Source organism: Cebus imitator, unplaced genomic scaffold, assembly GCF_001604975.1.
Source record: "Cebus imitator isolate Cc_AM_T3 unplaced genomic scaffold, Cebus_imitator-1.0 Scaffold234, whole genome shotgun sequence".
NCBI classification, from domain to species: Eukaryota; Metazoa; Chordata; class Mammalia; order Primates; family Cebidae; genus Cebus; species Cebus imitator.
This window is the reverse complement of record NW_016107549.1, coordinates 1,578,634-1,589,547: the sequence shown is the minus strand read 5'-3', so window position 1 is coordinate 1,589,547 and position 10,914 is coordinate 1,578,634. Positions and strand designations below refer to the sequence as shown.

Here is a 10,914-nt window from a genome sequence, read left to right as displayed (position 1 = left end):
ACTTAGGATTTTTTTTTTCTCTGTTTCTTGGTGGCCTTTCAGGTATTTCTAATTTTCAGTAACTTACAGTTTGCTCTACAGGGTTCCTGCCAGGATGGCCATACCAGAATAAAACTCATTTGGGGTCCAGGCACAGTGGCTCAAGGCCTGTAATCCTAGCAATTTGGGAGGCCCAGGCATGTGGATCACCTGAGGTCAGGAGGTCGAGACCAGCCCGGCCAACATGGTGAAACCCCATTTCTACTAAAAATACAAAAAAAGTATCTCTTCATGGTTGGGGGCCCCTGTAATCCCACCTACTCGGAAGGCTGAGGCAGGAGAATTGCATGAACCCGCGAGGCAGAGAGGGCAGTGAGCCGAGATCTCAATACTGCACTCCAGCTTAGGTGATGGAGACAGACTCAAACACCTCATTTGGAAGAGGCAGAAAATATTTTTACATAAGAAATACGTATGTCTATAACAAGTGCAAGTACGTGAAAATTTGTGTTAAATATCAAGAAAGAAAATTCGTTTGAGCGTGTAAGTGGGGACACCAGAGTTATTTGTAGCCCCATGACGTCACCGCTAATGGGCATGGCGTCACATGAGACCCTGTGTGCTGGCAGAGCGAGAAGCCCCCTCTTTTCCACAACGCTGAATTTTGCGCGTGCCCCGCCCGAGAACGCGCTTGTGCGCATGCCCACAAAGGCCAAGGGAGGGGGAGGCGAGCGCAGGTCACGTGCGCTGGTGGTCAGCGCGCGCATTGCCTGCCCCGGAAGTGGTCGGCGCGCGGCGCGGCTGGGCGCTAAGATGGCGGCGGCGTGAGTTGCATGTTGTGTGAGGATCACGGGGCCGCCGCGTTTGCTCGGGCCCCGCCATGGCCGTCACCATCACGCTCAAAACGCTGCAGCAGCAGACCTTCAAGATCCGCATGGAGCCCGACGAGACGGTGCGGGCCGGGCCGGAGCCCGGGGGCGGGAGCGACGGGTGCTGGGGGTGGGGTGGTGGCGGGGAGGCTGGGATCCCAACGGGAGGGGCTGGGAGGACGGCGCGGGCCGGGCCCTGCCCAGACCCCCAACCTGCTGGACTTTCCTGGAATCCCCCACGGTGGTCTTTGGCCCAGCTCCCAGCGGATCGCGCGCGCTCCTGGGCCGGTCTCCGGACAAGGCCCCACCCCCGGGGCGCTGGCCAGGCCCGGCTCCAATGTCAGCGCTCTCGCGGGGAGCAGGAGCTATTGGCTCGGATTCATGGGCAGGCCTGGCTCTCCAGTACTGGGGCTCCACGTTCCCAGCTTTGCAGGCGTCTCCTTGGGACAGTGGTGGTCGAATCTAGGAGTAATGACCAGGAGATACCGAATAGTGACGACAACAACGATGTTAATGATAATAAACGGGTCTCAGTCTTTATAATTTTGGTGGTTCGTGTTTGTTGACCGTTTACTTTTTAGCAGTCACCGATCGTTTTTTTGTTATTTTACTGCTCTGCAAAACGGGCTTGTCATTGGGGACCTCTGACCATTTTACAGATGTGGAAACCTAGGGCTTAAGGAACTTTGCCACAGTCACACGCAGGTAATGGCAGAGCTGGGATTCAAATTAACGTTCTGCCTTGTGTGAGCGTCCACGATATAAACATTACGATGCCCTTTTAGCCGAAAGTAGAATTAGGACCTAATTCAAGCATACTGAATGTCTGGGTACTTGGCACTTCTTGCACAGCGAGGGAGACATTGAAGTCCACTTTTTGTAGAAAAGGAAACACTCACATTTTTTGATCAGCTCACCTGTTTGGCTTTGGACAGGTTAACCTCTGTGTGCCTCCGTTTTCTCAAATATAAAATGAGCCGGTCGCCTGTTGGCTTCTGCCTGTAATCGCAGCACTTAGGGAGGCAGAGGCAAGAGGAGCCCTTGAGCTTAGGAATTCAAGATCATCCTGGTAACACAGCGAGACCCTGTTGTCCACAAAAAGAAGAAACAAAAATGAATAAATAAAATGAGGCCAATGATATGTATTTGATAGTTAGGAAACTTAAAATGTATGCTACATAAACAATTACAGTAGCACTATTGGCTCATGCTTCTGTAATCCTAATGATTGGGAGGCAGAGGCAGGAGGATTGCTGGAGGCCAGGAGTTTGAGACCAGCCAGCCTAACGTAGGGATACTCTATTTACCAAAAAGAAAAATTTTTAAATTAGCTTGGAGTGGTGGCGTGCACCTTTAGTCCCAGCTACCCCCGGGGCTGGGTGAGAGTACCACTTGAATCCAGGAGTTTGAGGCTGAAGTCAGCTATGATTGCACCACTGCAATTCAGTGTGGGCAGCAGTGAGATCCTGTCTCTTACAATTTAAAAAAAAAAAAAAGGACTATTAATTACTAGTCACTGTTATTGTTCAAGGTAGAGTGTGGGGCAGGGGGGCTGTCTCCTTTATTCTGTTTTCTCATACTTTATACCACCTGAAATTACATTTTTTTCACATTAGTGTTCTCTCCGTAAGAGCAGGGACTTGTGTTTTTTGTTGCTGGGCTGTGACCTCCATGTCTAAAACAGCACCTGGCACCTAATAGGTGTTTAATATTAATAAATACTGTATTGAATGGCATGATGATTGAATTCAAGTCTAGCATGCTTTAGATGCTGAGAAAGCTTTAAAAATCTTGCTTGCCTCTGCCGTCAGGGCTTGCAGCCTCTCCGTCCTAAACTAGAAGGGAAGAGAGAATCTTGGGTTCTCCAGTGACTGTCTCTATCCCTCTCTCTAGGTGAAGGTACTAAAGGAGAAGATAGAAGCTGAGAAAGGTCGTGATGCTTTCCCTGTGGCTGGACAGAAACTTATTTATGCCGGCAAGATTTTGAGCGATGATGTCCCCATCAGGGACTATCGCATTGATGAGAAGAATTTTGTAGTTGTCATGGTGACCAAGGTGGGTGACGTGTGCTGGCTGGAAGGGTGGGTGGATGAGCTGGGGAGCTGGCAAGGAGAGCCTTGTGTGCCCAGGAGAGATTAGCTATGAACAGGGTGGGGCCACAGCAGAGCGGGTTGTTAGGTCTGATAGGGTTGCTGATGCTAGCTCCCTTTTTCTTCCTGTTGCAGACCAAAGCTGGCCAGGGTACCTCAGCACCCCCGGAGGCCTCACCCACAGCTGCCCCAGAGTCCTCTACATCCTTCCCACCTGCCCCTACCTCAGGCATGTCCCATCCCCCACCTGCCGCCAGAGAGGACAAGAGCCCGTCGGAGGAATCCGCCCCCACGACGTCCCCAGAGTCCGTATCAGGGTAAGGCGTGGGCAACAGCCCCACTTGGGCCCTGTCCTTCCAGCACATTCCAGCGCCCACATATGTTGTCCCACACACCTGGAGGGAGGGCAGGCCGCCAGAAGGCAGGATCCGATTTCTCTTTCTTGAATTTGCAGCTCTGTTCCCTCTTCAGGTAGCAGCGGGCGAGAAGAAGACGCGGCCTCCACTCTAGGTGGGTGGGTGGTCCCCAGGGCAGAGGTGACTGGGTGCCCCAGCCATCAGCTGGGCCTTGTCTGGGTGCAGGAGGGCCTGGGAGCTGCCCTTTCCTCTTCCTGATAACCCAGGCTTTGCTGCTCCTTCCACAGTGACGGGCTCTGAGTATGAGACGATGCTCACGGAGATCATGTCCATGGGCTATGAGCGGGAGCAGGTCGTGGCCGCCCTGAGAGCCAGCTACAACAATCCCCACCGAGCCGTGGAGTATCTGCTCACGGTGAGGTGGGGCTGCTGCCTCCCGGGGAGGCCTTGAGGGAGTCCACGGGCTTCACTGCCCTCATGGGCAGCTGGGGAGGCAAAATCTGCCCAGAAAATCCTTTGGGTAGTGATTCCAGCCACTAAAGGTGTTCCACAGGATGCTGGATGTGAGTGATGGGTAGGCCTCCGGAGGGCAGGGCCGAGGCCTCATCTGTGTCCTGCCAGGGCATGGAGGAGGGTGGCAACAGGAGGTCTGTGCATTAGAACTAAACAGGACCCCTGACAGGGAATTCCTGGGAGCCCCGAGCCAGAACACGGTTCTGTCCAGGAGAGCCAGGTATCCGAGCAGCCGGCCACGGAAGCAGGTGGGTGTGCACGTGTGGCATCTGCCCTCCAGGTACCTGACTCACACCACACTCCACCCTGCAGTGCTCCTGGGAGCCCAGCGCGGTGTCTGACTGCACCCTTTCCTACTACCAGCAGGAGAGAACCCCCTGGAATTCCTGCGGGACCAGCCTCAGTTCCAGAACATGCGGCAGGTGATTCAGCAGAACCCTGCACTGCTGCCTGCTCTGCTGCAACAGCTGGGCCAGGAGAACCCTCAGCTTTTGCAGGTGTGGTCCCAGGGGCGGAGGAGGGCAGAGGGAGCCAGGGCAGCCACCGTTTCCCTTCCCTGCGGGCACCGGAGTCCATAACATATAGGAGTCATTCTAATCCTGGAAAGCAGGACCAAGCACATTCTTCCCCACATCCCCATGCTTCCTGTGACCTGTCGACCCCCACGGTTTCTCAGTCTTCCCAACTACCTTGTGAGGTGTGGGTGCTGTCAACATCACCTCCTGCAGAAGAAACTAGAAGCTTAGAGCAGCCTGTGATTCCCAGGGCCACACAGCTGGTAGAGTGTGTGTCTGCCTGCTGCCTCAGGGTCCTGGGCTGGGGCTCTGGCTCTGGCTCTGGCTCCACATACAGATGGCACTACGTAAATGTCTGTAAGGTGGCATGACATCACCCAGGACAGCTGTGTCCCAGTTGGCTCTGGGACCGCTGTGCTCGGTGAGGCTCTACCCTGGCCTTTGAATGCTTACAGGAAGAGTAGGGGGGTGGGCACCTGGGTGCAAGCAGGTTCCTCTGGGTCCTCTGTGAAGTACCCACCTGTCTTGACTCAGGACCCTGCCGTCTGCCCCTTCTCCTCTCATTTCTTAGTCCCTTGCCAGCTTCTCCTGCCCAGTCGTGATCTTCATTGGCACTCAGTCCTCCCTCATAGTGTCCTGGGGCCTTCAGTCTCTATGGGGACCCCCAAATCTTTTTATATATATACATATTTTTTATAAAGACGGGGTTTCACCATGTTGGTCTGGCTGGTCTTGAACTCCCAACCTCAGGTGATCCGCCCGCCTTGGCCTCCAAAGTGCTTGGATTACAGGCGTGAGCCACCACACCTGGCCCGAGGACCCCCAAATCTATGTAACTAGCCCAAGCCTCTCTGAATGCCATACTCCATGGCTGGCTTAATCTGTCCATCAAAGTGCTTTTTTAAATTTTTTTTTTTTTGAGACGGAGTCTTGCTCTGTTGCAGTGGCACCATCTTGGCTCGTGGCGTCCTCTGCCACCCCATTCAAGCGATTCCCTTGCCTCAGCCTCCTGAGCAGCTGGGACTACAGTTGTGCGCTACCACACCTGGCTAATTTTTTTGTATTTTAGTAGAGACAAGGTTTCCCCATGTTGGTCAGGATGGTGTTCATCTCCTGACCTCATGATCTGCCCGCCTCAGCCTCCCGAAGTGCTGGGATTACAGGCGTGAGCCACCGTGCCCAGCCCAAAGTGCTCTCTAGACTAGACTTCTTGTATTTTAATTTTTTTTGAGACTGAGTCTCACTCCGTCACCAAGCGCCAGGCTGGAGTGCAGTGGCGCGACCTTGGCTCACTGCAACCTCCGCCTCCCGGGTTCAAGCAATTCTCCTGCCTCAGCCTCCTGAGTAGCTGGGACTACAGGCACGTGCCACCACGCCCAGCTAATTTTTTTTGTAGTCTTTTAAGTAGAGACAGGGTTTCATCATGTTGGCCAGAATGATCTCGATCTCTTGACCTCGTGATCCACCCGCCTCCACCTGCTAAAGTGCTGGGATTACAGGCGTGAGCCACAGTACCAGGCCTTAGACTAGACTTCTAAGACTTTGAACAGACTTCCCCAGTTCTCCCCCATCTCTGCAAGGACCAGCCTGGGGTTGCTTCAGCCTCAGGCCTTGGGGGGCCAGCTGGGGTCCCTCCCCTGTCCTGTCTCTTCTCCCCATCCAGCCCCTCCCTGCACTCCAGCTCCCTGGCAGCCTTTTCCAGGGCCTCTGCCACTGCACAGTACCACAGTCCATTGACTGAAAAACACTTTCTTTAATGTGAAAATGGTCAGATGTAGACAAGAGAGAGTTGTATCAGAGCTTCCAGATACCCAGACCAGGCACAGCGGCCCACACCTCTAATCCCAGCACTTTGGGAGACCAGTGGGTGGACCAATTGAGGTCAGGAATTTGAGACCAGCCTGGCCAACATGGCAAAACCCCATCTCTACTAAAACTACAAAAAGTAGCTGAGCATGGTGGCGGGCCACTGTAGTCCCAGCTTTTTGGGAGACTGAGGCACAAGAATTGCTTGAACTCAGAAGACAGAAATTGTAGTGAACCGAGATTGCCCCACTGTACTCCAGCCAGGGTGACAGAGTGAGACTCTATCTTAAAAAGAACGGAAACGAAAATGAACAAATGAACCTCCATATACCCAAACCCAGCACCCAGATGAGTTCACATTTTTTGGTTTGGGGGAGTGGAGTGGGGGAATAGAGACAGGGTTTATATTGCCCAGGCTGGTCTTGAACTCCTGGGCCCAAGCAGTCCCTCCTGCCTTTCCTCCCGAGTTGTTGGGGTTACAGGCATGAGCCACCACACCTGGCCAAATTCACCTTTCTAAAAGATTCAGACCACATCTTTTCCTGAATAGCTGTCACCACTGTGGCTTCCCACTGCTCTAGAAAATGAGTCTGACTTGGGCCTTCCTCTCTGGTCTTACTCTCTGCCTCCTCCGTCTTCCCTTCCATGTTCACTCTGTTCTTGCTTCTGAGATTTCCCAGATGCATGCGCCCTGGGCCTTTGCACTTGCTGTTTGCTTTACCTGGAGGAAACCCTCTGCATCCCCCATACTGCAGACCTCTCCTCCAGCCCTCATCTGCAGTTCTTTTCTAGCCAGACACTTGTAGTTGTCTGGTTCATTTATTGGCTCATTTATTTATTTGTTTATTTATTTATTTATGTTTTTGAGAGTCTGTCACCCAGGCTGGAGTGTGGTGGTACAGTCTCAGCACCCTGCAACCTCTGCCTCCCGGGTTCAAGGGATTCTCCTACCTTAGCCTTCTGAATAGCTGGGATTACAGGCACTTACCATCACACCCAGCTAATTTTTGTATTTTTAGTAGAGATGGGGTTTTGCCATGTTGGCCAGGCTGGTCTCGAACTCCTGGCCTCAAGTGATCCGCCTGCCTGGGCCTCCCAAAGTGCTTGGATTACAGGCATGAGCCATTGTGCCCGGCCTATTTCTTTATTTTATTTATTTATTCAAGATGGTCTTGCTCTGTTGTCCAGGCTGGAGTGTAGTGGCTTACTGCAACCTTCGCCTCTTGCTTTCAGTCTCATGCCTGAGCCTTCTGAGTAGCTGGGATTACGCCTGCCACCACTCCTGACTGCTTTTTCTCTTTTTAGTAGAGATGGGGGTTTACCATGTTGGCCAGGCTGGTCTCGAACTCCTGATCTCAAGTGATCCACCTGCCTCTGCCTCCCAAAGTGCTAGGATTATAGGCAAGAGTCACCATGCCTGGTCCATTTCTTGGCTCACTTAAAGCCCATCATCAGCTCCACCAGAGCAGGGCTTGTGTTGTCTGCTGTGTTTGGCCAGAATAGGCTCCTCTGGAGATATGCCTGACTGAATGAAAAAGCAAGGGCTGTGAAGACCTGGGGAGAGGAGGGGACAAAGGCTGTGAATTACCCTCCCTTCCCCACCCTCTCCTGCAGCAAATTAGCCGGCACCAGGAGCAGTTCATCCAGATGCTGAACGAACCCCCTGGGGAGCTGGCGGACATCTCAGATGTGGAGGCGGAGGTGGGTGCCATAGGAGAGGAGGCCCCGCAGATGAACTACATCCAGGTGACGCCGCAGGAGAAAGAAGCTATAGAGAGGGTAAGAGGTCTGGATGTGGGGGAATTGCAGGTGGGCAGAACCCCTACCCTCTACTGCTCACACTTACCCATCTTCCCACAGTTGAAGGCCCTGGGGTTCCCAGAGAGCCTGGTTATCCAGGCCTATTTCGCGTGTGAAAAAAACGAGAACTTGGCTGCCAACTTCCTCTTGAGTCAGAACTTTGATGACGAGTGATGCCAGGAGGCCAGGCCACCCAAACCCCCACCCTACCCCTACTCCATGAAAGTTTTATAAAAGAAAAAATATATATATATATTCATGTTTATTTAAGAAGTGGGGAAAAAAAAAATCAAAAACCTTTAAAAAACAAAAAAAAAAACCAATGAACAAAAAGCCCAGCTTCCTGTCCTCCTAAAGTGGCCCCTGTTCCCATCTTGCTCTGAGAAGACCCAGGCCAGAGACAGCTGTCCCCCCCATCCTCCTCCCCAGCCCAGCCTGCTCAGAGAAGCTGGCAGGACTGGGAGGCAACAGATGGGCCCCTCTTGGCCTCTGTCCCAGCTCCCTGCAGCCAGATGGAAAGGCGGCTGCTTGCTTCTCCATCTTCCGATGAATCCCTGAGGACCCCCCACCCCATCCTCTTCTAGAATGAGGGGAAGCTGGAGCCCCAAAATTTGATCCTCCATTGGAGCAGCCCAAATCTTTCCATCTGGGGAGAGCCCTGAAAGGTTCAAGGCCCCCTCCCCAGTCTGGCCTTGGCCTCCAGCCTAGAGATGGGCTAACAGCTCAGTGTTAAGGCTACCCCCACCCCAGAACAGAACCGTGTCTCTAATAAAGGTTTTGAAGTGAATAAAGTTTAAAAAAACAGCCCTATGGTCCGTGCCTGCTGGGGCTCCTCACGCCCGCCTGTCTGAGTCTGGGGGCTGTCTGGGCACAGGCAGGCGTGGTGATGGGTGCCGGGAAGGGGGAGAGGAGTCTGTGAGTCCTTGCAGATTGGGGCTCCCAGTGTCTCCTCCCCCAGTGTGTCATTTCCAGGCAGTGGACCCCAGCCCAGCCTTACAAGGACTGCTTCTCCCTGGCCCCCACCATCATCACCACAGTCTGTTTTGGCTATACTTCCCCCCTCCCCCCTACCCCATAATTGGCTAATTACTGGAGATGAATGTTGGTAAACAGAAGCCTTCTTCTCTTCTGCCATCTGCTTCTCTATTATTTGCCCATTGCGCCCCCCCTTTTCCTCGTCCTGAAGCCTCAGTTAGCAGGGCCTACAGTCCCTGTCCCCCTTTGGAGTAGAGCCAAGTGGGGGATTCCCCAGCCCAGCCCTAGGTGTTTCGGGAGGAACCAGGGGACCCAGAGAGGCACACCTTGAGAGGACACAGATCTCTTCAGGGGGACTGCCAGGGAGCAGGCTTTTATTGGGAAAGGACAAAGGCTCAGGAGCTGGGTGCCCCAGAGGCTGCTGGGTCCTGGGCTGCTGTTGCAGCCATTGCAGCAGCTCGCGCCTCCTTCTTCTGTCTTTGTTTTTCCTCCTTGAGACGCTTGCGCTCCTTCTTCTCTAGGTCCTGGAGCAGCTCCTGGAAGCGGGCGCTCCTTGGGTCCACTTGGTAGCCCAGGCGCTCCTGGGCCTCAGCCTGCAGTCGGGCCCTCCTCTCCTTGTCAGCCTCTGCCTTCTCCCTGCGCTCCCGCTGCTGCTGCCGCCATTTCTCAATCATCTTTGGCATCTTGGCCATGCACTCTGCGATGTGCTGCTCCCTGCAGGGCAGGGAGAGTGGGCCATGACACTGGCACTCAGCCAGGGCAGAGCTCACCCACCCATATCCCACCCATGGGCCTTTGCGCACTAGCTTCAACTCCCCCAGTAGGTTAACTGTCAGGAGAAGCCCTTGACAAGTGAAGAAACAGGAAGAGATGAAGAGAGTTATTTGTGCATGAATTTGATCACAAGAGTGTGTCAAGCCCCAGTAAACCCCATGTGCCAAAGTCAAATCAACATTTCACTGAGCTGCGTACTGAGCCACCAAGTGCCACTCCCATGGACAATTTCACACGTTTATTCCAGACATTGCTGAGTACCTACTGTAGGCCAAGCCCAATTCTAGGCATAGGAGTGAAAGCAAGAAAGACATTTCCCACCAATACTTGAGTTTGTAGCTACCAGTCACAGCCCCATTTTTTTTCTTTAACTTTTTGTACAGATTTATTTCATCACCTAGATATTAAACCTAGTACCCAGTAGTTATCTTTCCTGATCCTTTCCCTCCACCCTCCAAAAGGCCCCAATGTGTGTTGTTCCCCTCTGTGTGTCCATGTGTTCTCATCATTTAGCTCCCACTTAGAAGTGAGAATATGTTGTATTTGGTTTTCTGTTCCTGTGTTAGTTTGCTAAGGATGATAACCTCCATCTCCCTTCTTGTCCCTTCAAAGGACCTCGTTCTTTTTTATGACAGCCTCATTTATGGATTAGAAAGTGAAGATTTAAGCCGCCCTATAACAGGGTCATCTGGCTGAGGAAGGGCAGAAACAGGAGTCCCTGCTCCAACATTCCCTGACTGGGTGATCAGACACATGACTTCACTTTGCCAAGCCTCAGTTTCCTCATCTCTAAAATTAAGGCAATCCCTTCTTCCTCATAAGGCTATTGGGAAAACCAGAAGGGTAAATACCGGTAACACACTTGACCTACCCCCTCTGCCATCCAGGATGTGGCATTATCTGTAACAGATACCCCTGGTTCAGCTAGGCGCAGTGGCTCATGCCTGTAATCCCAGCACTTTGGGAGGCCGAGGCAGGTGGATCACCTGAGGTCAGGAGTTTGAGACCAGGCTGGCCAGTATGGCGAAACCCTGTCTGTACTAAATATACAAAAAATTAGCCAGGTATGGTGGTGTCCGCCTCTAATCCCAGCTACTCAAGAGGCTGAGGCAGGAGAATTGCTTGAACCCAGGAGGCGGAGGTTGCAGTGAGCCGAGATCTCACCATGGCACTCCAGCCTGGGGAACCAGAGCAAAACTCCACCTCAAAAAAAAAAGAAAGAAAAGAAAAGGCTTCC

At 52.9% G+C, this 10,914-nt stretch overlaps 2 protein-coding genes across 3 annotated transcripts in view; one reads left to right on the top strand and one right to left on the bottom strand.

The window, feature by feature from the left end:
• The first annotated feature begins 710 nt into the window (after positions 1-710).
• RAD23A (RAD23 homolog A, nucleotide excision repair protein) lies at positions 711-8,729 on the top strand. Of its 2 annotated transcripts, none has more exons than XM_017497773.2 (9): positions 711-931; positions 2,742-2,903; positions 3,074-3,255; positions 3,393-3,448; positions 3,582-3,709; positions 3,977-4,055; positions 4,174-4,304; positions 7,743-7,907; positions 7,989-8,729. In XM_017497773.2, exons 1-9 carry the CDS (start codon positions 860-862, stop codon positions 8,100-8,102), a joined length of 1,089 nt encoding a protein of 362 aa, XP_017353262.1. In that variant the 5' UTR covers positions 711-859; the 3' UTR covers positions 8,103-8,729. The 2 variants fall into 2 exon arrangements, with proteins under 2 accessions (XP_017353262.1, XP_017353261.1); XM_017497772.2 differs by having other exon boundaries at positions 4,171-4,304.
• A 315-nt stretch (positions 8,730-9,044) lies between these two features.
• Positions 9,045-10,914, bottom strand: part of GADD45GIP1 (GADD45G interacting protein 1) — a 3,601-nt gene continuing 1,731 nt past the window's right edge. The window contains exon 2 of the mRNA XM_017497774.2: positions 9,045-9,617. Within this exon, the coding sequence (XP_017353263.1) occupies positions 9,299-9,617 (319 nt within the window). The 3' untranslated portion in view covers positions 9,045-9,298. The remainder of the gene's footprint in view (positions 9,618-10,914) is intronic.

Coding starts and splice junctions, on each gene's coding strand:
- RAD23A (XM_017497772.2), top strand. CDS start 860: ATGGCCGTCACCATCACGCTCAAAACGCTGCAGCAGCAGACCTTCAAG. Junction 2,904..3,073: donor TAGTTGTCATGGTGACCAAG/GTGGGTGACGTG, acceptor TTCCTGTTGCAG/ACCAAAGCTGGCCAGGGTAC. Junction 3,710..3,976: donor CCGTGGAGTATCTGCTCACG/GTGAGGTGGGGC, acceptor GACCCCTGACAG/GGAATTCCTGGGAGCCCCGA.